Source organism: Eriocheir sinensis, chromosome 61 (genome assembly GCF_024679095.1).
Source record: "Eriocheir sinensis breed Jianghai 21 chromosome 61, ASM2467909v1, whole genome shotgun sequence".
NCBI classification, from domain to species: Eukaryota; Metazoa; Arthropoda; class Malacostraca; order Decapoda; family Varunidae; genus Eriocheir; species Eriocheir sinensis.
In genome coordinates, this window is record NC_066569.1 from 7,976,541 (window position 1) to 7,990,760 (window position 14,220).

Below are 14,220 nucleotides of genomic sequence, written 5' to 3' on the forward strand. Positions count from 1 at the left end.
ATTTTTACCATGAGAACTTGATTTACGTTAAGTTGTCACATAGAACTTTGCTGCTTAACCCCTTGGATGCGGTTTCCTACCAGAAGACATCAAGCTACAGGAATACATGAAGTTGATGGTGAGTCGATAGCATTTTTACCATGAGAACTTGATTTACGTTAAGTTGTCATATATAACTTTGCTGTTTAACCCCTTGGATGTTGATTTCCTACAAGAAGACATCACCAAGCTACAGGAATGGAACAAAAAGTGGCTGCTACAATTCAATGAAGAAAAATGTAAAGTCCTACACCTTGGGAGGGGATATCCAGCACACCAATACCACATGGGAAACACTCCACTAACCACCACAGAGACAGAGAAAGACCTGGGAGTGTATGTTACCAGGCTACCAGTGAAGGGATATCCAGCACACCAATACCACATGGGAAACACTCCACTATCCACCACAGAGGCAGAGAAAGACCTGGGAGTGTATGTTACCAGGCTACCAGTGAAGGAATATCCAGCACACCAATACCACATGGGAAACACTCCACTATCCACCACAGAGGCAGAGAAAAACCTGAGAGTGTATGTTACCAGGCTACCAGTGAAGGGATATCCAGCACACCAATACCACATGGGAAACACTCCACTATCCACCACAGAGGCAGAGAAAGACCTGGGAGTATATTTTACCAGGCTACCAGTGAAGGCCAAATCCGTGCCAGTCGCAGTGGACGAGTTAAATCAATCAAACATGCACTGAAGGGAAAGAGAGCGGCAGGGAGATTAGCTGGACAAACTCAGACATCTAATCTTTACGTACCTCATCCAACATAGTGCAAGGAGATACTGTGCCTTGAAACTTTACTTCCAGCTTTATTAGATTTGGGTAAACTTACACTCACACGCATATCTGTATGTAAGTGTGTGTAAGTATAGCCAGGAGGACAGTAAGTGGAAAGGGGAATCCAGTAGGAGGCTTGGAATGTGCCTTTGTATCATCTACTGGCCTGAATACATTGTGCTGTTCGTCTTTCTATTTGAAGTTTAATTTGCTGGTGTTGTTATAAAGTGCTCCTGCCTCCTTGCCGTTGCCCAGGTTGGCGCCCATCACCTCTTCCCCCCCCTGCAGGAGTGATGGGGGTGACCGTTGCTGCCTGCTGCTGGCGATGGGGTGTTCAGGGCTGCCAGGGGAGATGATGGTGGGTATGCAGGAGGGTATTGCTCGTAGTTCTATGCATGAGTGACCTGCCCGGTGCCCAAGTCCATCTCTTATTCTGAATAGTCGTCAAGTCCATTTCTTACTCTGAAGCAATGAAATTAGCATCAACCTTTGTCTGTTCTTTAGTCCTTGATGCTTGCTTCCTGTTTCTCCATGATACATCCAGCTTTTTCTCTCCTTTCATTGTTATGCCTTTCATAGCTTTCTCTTAGTGTTTTTAGAGGTGCCAAGTTTCTAAGCTGTTTGTAAAGACTGGCAACAGACATTGATTGTACACCTTTCAGTAATTATAGTCATGGTGTAAAGGAAATGAGCTATGTACGCTTGTGGGAGTCTATATCAGCCCTGTCCCTGCACGTCTGGCGTCTGGGTTGCCGACTTGCCTTATAGTGGTGCCATATTTTTTTCCCGGGTAATACAAGTAAAGTAAGCTAGGATTTCAGGTTATAGTTTCTCTCAGTACCCCCTTCAGTACCGGTACCGATACGTTGGTACCGGCACCAGTACCGTTAATCTGGTACCGTTGTCGCCGGCACCGGTACCAGAACCTGCCGTCCCAGCAACAAGGTGTCAGGTGAGCACACGTCCCCGCCGCCCCGCCTGTGTATTACGGGTGTGTCACGTGTGTGCTGGGGCGTGACAGTGTGCGGGGCCGCCACCCTAGCCCCGCGGCAGGCTCAGGGCACCACGGGGTCACTGCAGGTCATTGTAAGGCTGTGTTGTGAGCCGACCTCCCGTGCTCGTGCAGCGGCCGTGGCAACGCGCGGCGGGCACACGTCACCGCCAGGCTGCCCCCGCCCCTTCAGTGCCTCGTGCAGGGGCGGGCTGGCACTGGACGGGAGTCGCAGGAAAGCCCGTCGGGGAGTTTTCAGTCTGTTTTCAAAGCGTGCGCCTTCTTTTGCCTTCCTCCCAGGGCGGCGGTGAGGGCCAGGCCGCGGCGCTGGCACAGGATGACGCCCGCCGCGCCGCCCCCATGACGGCTTGAATGTGCCCTTCATGACTGGCCACTGACCCTGACCCAGATTATAGTGGGCTTTTGTTACTTTAGGAATCATTTTCAACTACGTACGGTACTTAATTACTTTTAGCAGGGACTGGTTGCTATCCATTAGGTTAAGGTAGGGTTTCATTAGCTTAAGTACATGTGGAAATGAAATTATTGTACTAGGTTTTGAATCAAATAGGTAACCTATTAATTTTATATCACACGCAGCGCACTGAAGAGTTTGACACTTTTCTAGGAATCTTGTTGTTCTGTTCATCTTTTGGTAAATTTCCACCAACTTCACTCTGAGTTGCCAATTCTTGTCAGTCATTGATGTGACATGCCTCCACATGCTGGTTACAGTTATGAAAATTAAACAAATCTAATTAAATTAAAACCAGTGCCTAACAAGGCTTTGCCCCAACTCATTCCCCCCACCTGCCATACAGGGCTTTGCCCTGACTGACCCCCTTCATCTTAGTGAAGAAAATAATCACAGGAACAAGTACTTTACAGTATAAATGGTACTAAGAAATATTGAAAAACGTGTTGAGATCTTTCAGAAAAAATAGTATTGACCATCTACATGAAGTGGTGAAAGACTCACATTACTCAATAACTTAATAGCTAAATGGTGGAGGGGGGCAAAATCCACCCTGCCAGGAGGTTAGTTAAGTGATGTTAGATTAAGATAGGGGGCACCATAGAGGCAAAGCCCCTTTCATCAAGTCACAATTTACATTTTCTTTTAAAACAAAACTGAAGGCATTAGAATTTACCTAGCGTCTTTTTTGCATCAGCGATTCCTTCCCTCACCACAGAGAAGCGAACACACTCACACACTTACTCTGTTGCCTGGCTTGCTGAAGGGGGGAGGTGCCGCTGCTGGCCTGCCAGGGGATGCTGAGAACCACTGTGCAGGTGGTGCTGGTATGCGCTGAGGCTCACTCCTGTTCCTATTAAATTGTTTATACATAATTGAGTTTTGACAGGATTGAGTCGGGCTCTTAAGTGTCCTGTCTCTTGAAACTATCTTATCATATTTTTATTTAAAACTGTGAATGTTTTCAGCACCCACAACTTCTTCCAATATGTAGTGTCCACTCCTTTACCATTTTCCCTCTTTCATCCACTTTTCCCTTAGTATACAAAACCCTTCCCTTGCACCACTCAACCCTCCTCCTCCTCCGTCCACCCCTCTGGCAGGTCCTGAGTCTTGCCGGGGTGTGCATGCCGCCACTGCTGCTGACCGCCTGGAGGAGCATCGTCACCATGGCTGCCTCGTCGAGCACCTACGTTGCCGGCACTCACTCCATGGCCTTCGTCACCGCCCCGTCGCAGGAGGTGGCCAAGAAGATAGCGGGGTAAGGGACAAGGAGGAGGAGGGAAAAAAGTAAAAGGATTTGGAGAAGTAGAAGAAAAAGAAGGAAGAGGAGGAGGAGGATAAAAAGAAGGAAGAGGAGAAGGAGGAAAAAAAGTAAAAGGAGGAGGAGAAGAAGAAAAAGAAGGAAGAGGAGGAGAAAAAGAAGGAAGAGGAAGAGGAGGAGGAGGAAAAAATGGATGAGGAGGTGGAGGAAAAAAAGGTCAAGAAGATAAAGGAAAAGAAAAGGGACTAGGAGGAGGAGGAGGAAGAATAGGAGGACATGCGAAAAACATTAACCTTGAAAGACAAAAGAAAAGTAGTGGTGGTTGTGGTGATGGTGTTTTGGTCTCTGTTTTTATTTTTTTATATTTTGCTTTTGTTTTTCATTAGGGAGATTTTATTTTTTAATTTCATTTATAGTTAGGGGGAGATTATTCTATTTCTCCCTCTCTCTCTCATTTCATTAGGTTAGTTATTAGTCTTTAATTTGCTCCGTCATTATATTTTTGCTCATTCTGTATTGTTTTATTTTAACTGTATAGCCACTGGGGTTGACAGGGTGTACACAGCTAACTGGTCTGTCTTTCTGTTATGATTATGTGTTTTAGTAATCCACCATTTACTACATTTATTTATAGTTACCGTTGAAAGAATTAATTATTAGTGTCTTTTTGCTATAGTTGTGTCTAAAAACGGTAAATACAATGACGGATACGATAATCTGGCAACACTAGTGAGGAGGCTGCAGGTAAGGGTCAGTGAGGGTGGAGATGCGTTTAATAAGGGTGTGGGGTGAAGGGTGAGGTGAGAATGGACTGATATACTAGTGGGGTAGGCGAGGGTAGAGTACATTTGATTGAACCTATCCCGTTACCTCGTGTTTTCTCTCCCTGCAGCGGCCTAGTGAAGAACAAACTAGCAGCGTGCGTCAACATCATCCCTGGCGTGGTGTCCGTGTGAGTAACTGTTAACTCGTTCTCTTCTCAGGCCCACATTCTCTAACATTTCCAGGCTTCTTCTTCTTCTTCTTTTGACCTGTAACGCTTTGAATCGCTTCTGTTCTCAGGCCCATATTCTCTAACATTTCCAGGCTTCTTCTTTTGACCTGTAACGCTTTCTATCGCTTCTTAGGTCCTCCTCCTCCTCTCGTTCCTCTTCTTATTCACACACTTTCCTTTTCAGTAGTGCATAACTTTCCTAATACCCCCCTCACATTTCCATGAGTAGTTTAATGAGCCTAGTGATAGTTCGTCAAGGCTTCTGTACCATGAACATGAAAAAGTGCTCATGAGAACCGACGAACTTCCTTTGTGCCTTTGGAAGTAATAGATAAGGCTGTCGTAGAGGTTGTGGGTATTTCCAGGGTTAGTTCAATGAGCCTAGTGATAGTTTGATGAGCCTTTTGTGAGAAAACACTCATGAGAACCCAACTTCCTTTGTAGTCTGTTAGTATTTGTTGAGAGAGCTGAAAGTGTCTGAAAAAATGGTCCTCGGCATCCAAAACCCATCTCTTCCTTTACTTTCCTCTCCCCATTGACTTGATCCCTCCTAAGCCTTCAAAACCCACTCTATTATTAAATGCTGAATGTGTGTGTATGTGTGTGTGTGTGTGTGTGTGTGTGTGTGTGTGTATTTACCTAGTTGTTAAATACAGGAAAAGAGCTGTACTAGGCTCGTGCTGTCCCATCTCCATAACGCTTATTATCCAGTTTGGCTTTAAATTCATGAATTGTTTTTGCACACACAGTCTCCTCATCAAGTCCGTTCCAAGAAAAAGAAATAAAAAAAATCCCGAGAAGCACTATTTCTGGCCAACCTTGCATTAGTTAGGGAGCCTGGCACTGCATTCTTCCTCTTACAGGTGCACTAATTACCGTGTCTTTCCCCAGGTACGAGTGGGAGGAGAAGATCAACGAGGACCCAGAGGTGATCATGGTAAGTGTGTGGGCTTGTTTTGTGTTATAACTCAGCGTAATTGTCTATAAACTCTAATACAACAACAATAACCACTACCCTTTCTTCCTAACTCAGTAATCATCTATAAACTCTGATACAACAACAATAGTTAACCCTTTCTTCCCCCATAGCATACCTTCCCCACCCCACACCCGACCTACATATCCCACTTTCCACCCAACCTCACACCTCTCCTCTTACCCACACACAGATGATCAAGACTCGCACATCCCGCCTGGAGGAGCTGACTAAGTATGTACGCGAGAACCACCCTTACGACGTATGTGAAGTGATTTCCTCCAAGGTGAGCCATGATGAGGGTGTGGATAAGGGGGGCGGGGGAGGGAGGTGCTGGTGAGGGTGACTGGTGAGCTGGTGTGATTGTGTAGGGTGATAGAGGTGCTTGTGATGATGATAAGTTGCAAGGTAAAGGGAAGGTTCTAGGGTGAGGTTAGATGGGGTGTAAGTGTAGGGTGATAGGAGGTGCGATTTGCAAGGTCAGGGGGAGATAGGGTGAGCTGGGATTAGGCTAAACCAGGGTGAGACAGGGTGCTGGTAAGGGTGCAGGAGTAAGTTGTGAGATAAGGGAGATTCAGGGGTGAGAGGCATAGGGTGATAAGGGGTGTTGGTGAGGGTGTTAAGGGGGTGAGTTGCACATGAGAGGTTGTGATGTGCTGGGATAAGGAGGGAGGGTGTGGGGTTAGGGTGACAGTAGAGAGAGGGGTGAGGAGGCTGCATGTTAACCCGGTAGCTGCGGGGATCATGTTTCTTAAAGGCCCCTCTAAGCGAGAAAAATGAGAAAAAATCATCACTCACGCAAATCATTTCATAATATATATCAATGCATTTGTGATCAGTTTATGCATCATCTATTTTTGGGGTTTATATCATGGCAAAAATTTGGCCCGTCGCTGCTACCGGGTTAAGGGTCAGTGAGGGTAGAGATATGTGTGATAAGGGAGTGAAGGATGAGGTGGGAATAGGCTGATAATATGAGTGGGGTAAGTGAGGGTGAAGGATAATGGATAAGATAGAAATGGGTTAATATATGAATGGGATATATGGGTAAGGGGTGAAAGAATAAGGTGAAAATGGGCTGCTATTCGAGTGAGTTAAGTGAGGGTAGAGATGCGTGTGGGGTGAAGGATAAGGTGTAAATGGCTAATATACGAATGGGGTGTAAACTCTACCGTCTAACACACTTTCCCTTCTTCAGATCGACCAAGGTAATCCTCCGTACCTGGACTGGATAGGCCAAATTGTCCCAGAGAAGTGAGGGGCAGAGAGCAGCACCTGGCCTCCCTTCCATTTGCCCCTGGACACCACAACCAGACACACGCACACTCCCCGACAAGGGCAGAGAGCGTTGGGATGAGGTTGGTGTGTTATGTGTTGAGGGTGCAGTGTGCTGGTTGAGGAGCAGCATTTTGGACTAAGAATATGATTAATGAGGGAAGTGGAGGTCATTATTGGGGCATTAGGAGGAGTAAAGAGGACTAGGGAGATGAAATGGGATAAGTGAGCATTAGGACGGGAGGAAGAGGAGTAGAGTAGGGAGGTGATCATGGGAGAAGATAATAACAATAGCAGTGAGGTATAGGGGATAAGGGAAATCTTTGTAATTCATAGGTTAATCACTTCCCCTCTGCTACACAGTGTGATGAATTTATATTTGTTATCCATAAATGAGTTTGTTTTTTGATTTTCTGAAAACTTGCCTCCATTTATTTTAGTGGAGGGGGTTGTGTTGGGTTTACTGCTACCCTAGGTTGTTGGGAGTAATGCTCAAGTGTTTGGAAGTCAATTAGGATAACATTAGTAAATACCATGTGAAAAATGAATTGAGGTACCATATGAGGAAAGCCACTGAATTTTTATTGCCCATTAATTTTAGTTTTCCCTGAAAACTGGGTATAAATGTAGTTATATTGACACATATTGAAGATTAATGGGGAAACCTGAACTGTGTGTGTGCTTCGTATATGACGGAAGGAAAGGCTTTATTATTGATTTTATTAATTGTCATAGTAACAGGATATACAATGCCTTAGGTTATGATATTTACACATTAAACAAAACCGTTATAGATGATATGACGCGGTAATTTCAGAGGAAGAGTTAAGGTGTCACCACTGAGGCAACATGTTGCATGCAACTTGCCTGGCTTTCTACATTTTTGTTGAACAAGACTTTCAACAACACGACATGTTGCCCAAAGGTGCAATTCCACGTAGGCAACATTCTAGCAACATGTTTCATGGTTGCCTGGGCTGGTGTGAAGGCAGGTAACAGGGAAAATCTTAATGCTTGCCTCAGTGGAATTCAAACTTTAGGAAAACATTGAGGAGGCAAAACAATCACCAACCAACTTCAGTCACTCCTTTCAGTGTCCCAAGTCACTGCAGGTCCTACAGCTGATGGTCTCTGGGTCTGAGAGCTTCCTGACAGTGACTCAACAATGAAGGTGACCCGGGAGATTAACAGATTTCAGATTTTGGGGAACCCATGTACAGAATGGCAGCATAAGATATTAAAAAACTAAAGCATCTTACCAAGTAGATGTTCTCAATTGTTTATATATATATATATATATATATATATATATATATATATATATATATATATATATATATATATATATATATATATATATATATATATATACTTCATAAACATCACATTAAAAGTCTGAACAAGTTAACATCCTCAGTCATACTCTTCACACAGCTCATAATCATAACTGTACACAAAATATAGTATCAAAATTACTTTCACACAATGCACACATGTTAATTATTAGTGTAGTTAACTATAACTTCGTTAATATAGTTACAATGTCTTCACATTTAGTCTGTTGGGCAGTGCAGGGAGAGATGGGATGGTTTGGGGAGTGGAGTGAGGTTTGCTGTCCTCACGCCAAAATGAGGTCAAGCAGGTTATGTATGCCCATGGATTTTTGTGTCCTTTTTCCCAGCTATGGAGTCTTTGCATCAGCAAAGAGGTTACCATGGAAACTTGGTGAGGTATAAAACTAACCATTTGTCAAAATACTGATGAACGTGACATAGGTGGTTTAGTGGGTCAGTCAGTGTCAAGCCATGGAAGTGAAGAGCAAGGGGGCGAGTCAGTTCAAACCCCAGTGCCAGACATCAGGGAGGGAACAACCTCAAAACACTGACCTTACATGAACATGATCAAAGCTGTCAGGAGAAAAATAAGAAACATCAGTACTTAGACAACTTAATTTTTATACCTCTGCCAAGTTTTCCAGTAGAACCTTTTTCGTGGTGTGAGTACTTATTGGAGAGTGGATGAGTGAAGGTAAACACACACTACATCACTGTCATCCAAACTGGGCTGGCTGAAGGCTGACAGAAGTTGACTGCCACTAAGCAGGCTTGTGTCTGCTTAATGTCCAAGGGCAAATGTACTATTATACATATACATTTTAAATTTGGGGTATTTTTCTTATACTATCTTGTGTCAGGCTACCTTGTCCTCTGCCATGCACCAACACAGCTGCGGCATGTCCGCTCAGAGAGGAGTGCCCAGAGCGGACACAAGGAAGCACCAGTCTTACAGTGGGGTGAAAACAACTTGACTCCTAAAAAACAGCAGGACACAGTTTGATTCTACAGATCCACTCACCTACCACAATCGTCCTTGTGAAGATCCAGTTATGCATGTGTTAGTTTCACCGTTCAGTGTTTTGCTCAGTCAGATATTTTTGGCTTATTGTTAGTCTTCTAGCTCTAGAAATATCCTGTCAAGGCGTCATTTGGCTCATGCCATATCAGTAAGCTTATGAAGCTTTCCCTTGTCATGCAAAGAAGAATCACAGTTGAAACATGTGTACACTTAATGGCAGAACTGTACATACATGTGTGCAGTGTGTAGCCCTGAGTCTTGTGGTGTCCTGTCCCTTGAGAACAAACTTCCTGTGCAATCCTGTGCATGATATTGTTATCAAGTTTCCACACAGCACAGGCAGCAAGTTTAGGATCCTTGAGGGTGTAGAACACCCAGTGACATACCAGAGCATAACAAGTCACATTGTCACTATCGAAGACTTTACAATCAACACTGAAGCACTGCAGCAGTTGTCCACTGTCCACTTGCTACACCTTGTCTGAGGAGTGTTGCTGAGTGTGCTGAGCATCCTGCCCTGCCCTCGACACATTGACGAGAGGCACCTCCTCCTCCGCTTGCTGCTCCCTGGGCTGGGTGTCAACTGACCCGGCACGCTCAGCCATGGTATCTCTTGTCTTCTCTGGGCTGTTCCAGCTCCATGGGGAGGCCACTCGGTCACTGGGGGTGGACTGGGGTGTCTTGGGGGAGGTGGTGGTGTCCTCTGGGGGGGCATCTGGCTCTACCATCTCCTGGAGGGCACGCAGGACTCCTGGTGAGGCGGGTGACCAGCTGCCAGGCTCAGGGGAGGAGAAACAGCCCTGGAGTGGCTGGCGGCCTCCCCGCAGCTGCCTCATGGACTGACGTCTCAGGTTGTGGCGTTGCACCAGCTCTTGCACGCCTTCAGTTAGGCCGCTGCCCTCCGATGCTGGGGAGCAAGGGTTAGGTTAGTCACTGGCTACATTCCCTCACCGCAGGGTTTGGTGGGGTGGTCATGTGATACAACAAACATGAACTCAAGGGTATTAACATTATTGGTTGTGTATGTCAGGAAGCGACAAACCAAACTGGCAGGTGAAAATCCTTCACATTGCCCAAACTCAGGTGATGTGATTTCAATTCCTTCTGCCTCACTAAGTTTGTGTTGAAACTGCCATGAGGACCTGAATGGAAGAGCAGCCTATTGGCAGCCACTCCAGACCACCACTGTCAGGGACACAGCCACTCACACACTAGTCCAAACAAAACTGAAGATGCTACCCTATAGTTACTATAATCTAGTTAACCAGAAGCATAGCCAGAGGGGGTGCACAAGACTTTAAGGGGTGGCACAAATGGGGGTAACATCTACAATTATATCCATGAAGACCCTGAAGGAGTTACATATTTGGTGTCCAGAATGTATAATATGCAGATAGAAGAATTTTAGTGGAGACTTTGAAAGAGGGTTATATGCCCCAAGCTATGCTACTACAATCAACCAAGAAACTGAGGAGCCTCAAAAACTAGGAAGGATCTGTGCACACACGTCCCTACCTACAAATGGCTGCTGCTACCACACCAGGTACACGTGTGAGTACTGAAGCTGACGGCAGACTATGGTGCCACACTAGCGATTCTAAAGCAACAAAAGGTCTAAGTGTCTATCTGAGCCAACTCCACAGTGTGAGGACAAAAGCTTACTTTATTTCAATTACTAAACATTTAGGTACACTGAACTGACCTTTTTTTTCTTGGTCCTGGAGAGAAGGGTGTTAAGCAAGCAGAGAATGAGAATCTGTACATTTGGCTATCATTCCATCAGTTACCATAGCATTACATCCATGGGCCAGACCAACACACTGGGCTGACGGCAGTGTGGAGGCACAGCACTGCCACACACTAAACCAGATGATGACTGACACAGTAAGATGACTCCTTCAGCCCAACAGATATTATGAGTGATGACTCCTTGACTTGCTTATCCTGATGACCCACAACCCCTAAGATGACCCCTTGCTTTACCTGATGGCCCACAACCTTTGGATGACCATTTGCATATGTAATGATCAGAGCTGGGACTACCGATTGACATTTGGGATCGGTACTACCGGCGGTAGATTACTGCTACCGATACCGATCATTCGGTATTTTGAAGAAATCGAACCAATACCATCATGATCGTCAATGATCGCGTTCGGTCGGACGGTAGTAGATTGAAAAAGCAAGACTTAAGACTTTGTTAAAGAAGAAGAGAAAAATGAAACGGACAAGTTTTTCGATCGTTCGAGATCGCCATCATCTATAGGAAGCAGGCGCCAGGAAATTCAGGACTCAGCTTTGGCGTCATCGCCATCAATCACCGGCCGTTCTGGCGCCGTTTGAACAATCAGAAGCAGCTGACTCCTCCACTCTGGTAGTCACTCGCTCGTGGCGGGAAGCCCCACTCTTAGCGCCCCACTGCGTGAACAGTAGCCTAGTGGTGGTCGTGGCTTCTTAACCCTTATGCTTCGTGTTTTAATCTCCTTGTGTTTTTTGTAAGCAGCAGTGTTTTAAGTGTTTTATGTCATTTAAGTCCTTTTTTTTTTTAATTGTTTCTGTTAACTTTATTTTTTTTTTTTTTTACTTTTATTGTTATTTTGAAGTAAAAAATAAAATTGATTAAAAGTGTCATATTACCGATATGTGTACAAAACCAGTTTTATGTGTGTAAGTGTTTGTAGGTGTGCTTGTGTAGGGGTTGTGGTAGGGTAGGCATGTTTCTGTAAGAGGGCAAGAAAAGGTATAAAAAAGAAAAGAATTTACTTTATTCTAAAGAGTTTTTTATAAAAAAAAAGAAATAACATAAAAGAATATTTTTTTAAATAATTGTTATATAATTATAGAATTTTCACGATTTAAATAGAAATTAATCTAATCTGACAGATTTCAGTAGATATACCGATAGATTTGCGCCACCGACTGCCGATATCGACTGATGCAGACTACGACGTCCCAGATTTGTAATGATCCACCATCCCTCAGACGACCCCTCAACTCACTTGTTCTCTTGCGCGGCGGCACAGCGATGGTCGACCGCCGGGTGGAGGTGGCCAGGTGGGTGAAGCGGCGGGCATTGAGGTGGCGGCGGTTGAGGTGTTCTTCAAGCTCCTGGTCCTCCTCCCCCACCAGGTTGGGGTTGTACTTGTAGTGCAGCTGTAACAACAACAACATCAATGGTTAGGCTACATGGGAACAGGAAGGCCCCAGGTGGTGGTGGTGGAGGATTGACCCTCACCCACGGGGTCTGTGTCCAGGATTGTCCTCAGGCTTGTTCCATTGCCAAGATTGTCAGCTCTGTCCTGTCCTGCCTTTAGTATTTAGGGATATACAAGTCACACTAACCTTTAAAAATCAAGATGTATGTTTTTTTCTGAAAGTTCAAAGAGAAAATTATAACAGCAGCTACACTGGACCAGCTGCTCTCAAAACCAGCATTCTGTTAATGAATTTATGGTAGAGGTGACTTGTGCATCACTCCACAGCTGTGCAGGCACCCACAACATGATGCCATACACTAACTTTCTGAGTATAGTCTTTTCAGACTTGTCACAATGGTTTTATCTCTTGTGGACAACCTGGATGCTGCCGCTACATGTAAGGATGTGAACAGGTCATGGAACACCAGCTTTGTACTAACCTGACATGACTGGACATGACCTGAAAAGGGTTCATGGCAATCACAAACACACCAGATATATACTGGTTCTAGTAGTGCTTCCTACATACTAGTTAGTTGTGATTTTAAATCATCTCTTAGCTTTCGTCATTCTGAAAGCAAGCATGTTTAATTTCTAAGCTGGAATTGGTTAAAGTGGTGTTCTACTGGTTTGGTGATGCAACTTGTCTTTCCCTCATCATGGTGGACACCTGTTGGTCACTCCACCTGGGTCCACCATGAGTGAAAAAGCAACATGCTGAGTGGTGGTGTGCACCATGCAGTTGGGAGGAAGCTGCAGGCTGTCTCTGTGTCAGTGTGTGCACAGCTGATGAAAAAATTAGCTCATTATTGTGAAACACACACACAGCCTTGTCATTCCCTGAGTTGCTGAAATAAAATGAAGCTCAGTGTCAGTGGTGCAGGTTGTGGCCACACTCCTGCAGATGTTGCTGCCTCAACTGCCTGTGCTCACCTCGGGGGAAGAAGGTCAAGGCGTGAGTGCCAACCAACAACACACACACACACACTACTCTGGTGCAGTGATTCCCAACTTTAAACTTTGGAGGAACCCATGAAAAATATCTCTGGGAGTTTCTAGCTACAGTATGTATGATAATCTCTGGTGACAAAGCTACTGAAAAATATCTACGTTGACTAAAAACTAATAAATCTTTGCTCATTAGCGACCACTTCATCAGCGAGGCTTCCTCTGTAGCTTTTCTGGTGTGCGGCACTCTAAGAAATAGGTGAGAGTACAGTGGGTGGCGTGCACCTCTGCCTGGCACACACAGCACCAGACAGACATGTAGGGGAGTGGGTGATGCTGCTCCCCACAACGAGTCTCTGGGTGTGTGGGTGGTGGGGGTGCTGCCAGGCAACCCATGCAGTGAGTGCCCTTAAGAGATCAAAAAGTCTTGCCTTTGCTTAAATACGCCATTTTGGACCCTCGACCCTTACTGCCAGGAGACTGTGTTGCTTACTCTCGTGTGTGTGTGTGTGTGTGTGTGTGTGTGTGTGTCTGTGTGTGTGTTTACCTAGTCACATATATTTACCTCGATGGAACTTAAAGGATTTGAGTCATGGTTGTATTGTGTGGAAGGAAAAATTTAGACAAGTGAAATTGATTGAGAAATTGAAACCCACACTTCCTACGCAAGGCCAAAAGGGGCCGTAGGAGTGTCATCAGGTTGTCTTTGGCACACTCTAGAGGGGAGACACCTCTAAAAGTATCCCCAGCAGGTACCTTTGTGTGGCTGCCCTGTGTCGTGTATATGTGTGTGTGTGTGTGTGTGTGTGTGTGTGTGTGTGTGTACGCTTTGACATTACATACACTCAAGGTTTATGTGTGCGAGTGTGTTTATTTCCTACGAGTCTGCTGTTCACTCCATGCCGACTTCTTC

At 45.1% G+C, this 14,220-nt stretch overlaps 2 protein-coding genes across 8 annotated transcripts in view; one reads left to right on the plus strand and one right to left on the minus strand.

The window, feature by feature from the left end:
• Nucleotides 1-1,765: 1,765 nt before the first annotated feature.
• On the plus strand, nucleotides 1,766-7,376 carry LOC126986328 (protein CutA homolog). Of its 5 annotated transcripts, none has more exons than XM_050842385.1 (7): nucleotides 1,766-1,784; nucleotides 3,017-3,125; nucleotides 3,402-3,559; nucleotides 4,455-4,514; nucleotides 5,448-5,493; nucleotides 5,726-5,818; nucleotides 6,731-7,376. In XM_050842385.1, the coding sequence occupies exons 2-7, from the start codon at nucleotides 3,096-3,098 to the stop codon at nucleotides 6,788-6,790; spliced, it is 447 nt and encodes a 148-aa protein (XP_050698342.1). In that variant the 5' UTR covers nucleotides 1,766-1,784; nucleotides 3,017-3,095; the 3' UTR covers nucleotides 6,791-7,376. The 5 variants fall into 5 exon arrangements, with proteins under 5 accessions (XP_050698342.1, XP_050698343.1, XP_050698341.1 ...); XM_050842386.1 differs by lacking the exon at nucleotides 1,766-1,784 and adding an exon at nucleotides 1,794-1,912; XM_050842384.1 differs by lacking the exon at nucleotides 1,766-1,784 and adding an exon at nucleotides 1,805-1,823.
• Nucleotides 7,377-7,513: 137 nt separating this feature from the next.
• Nucleotides 7,514-14,220, minus strand: part of LOC126986326 (sodium/hydrogen exchanger 2-like) — a 70,917-nt gene continuing 64,210 nt past the window's right edge. For all 3 annotated transcript variants that reach the window (XM_050842379.1, XM_050842378.1, XM_050842380.1), the window contains 2 exons: nucleotides 12,162-12,315; nucleotides 7,514-10,069 (listed from right to left, as the gene is read on the minus strand). In XM_050842379.1, coding sequence (XP_050698336.1) covers nucleotides 9,633-10,069; nucleotides 12,162-12,315 — 591 coding nt within the window. In that variant the 3' untranslated portion in view covers nucleotides 7,514-9,632. The remainder of the gene's footprint in view (nucleotides 10,070-12,161; nucleotides 12,316-14,220) is intronic.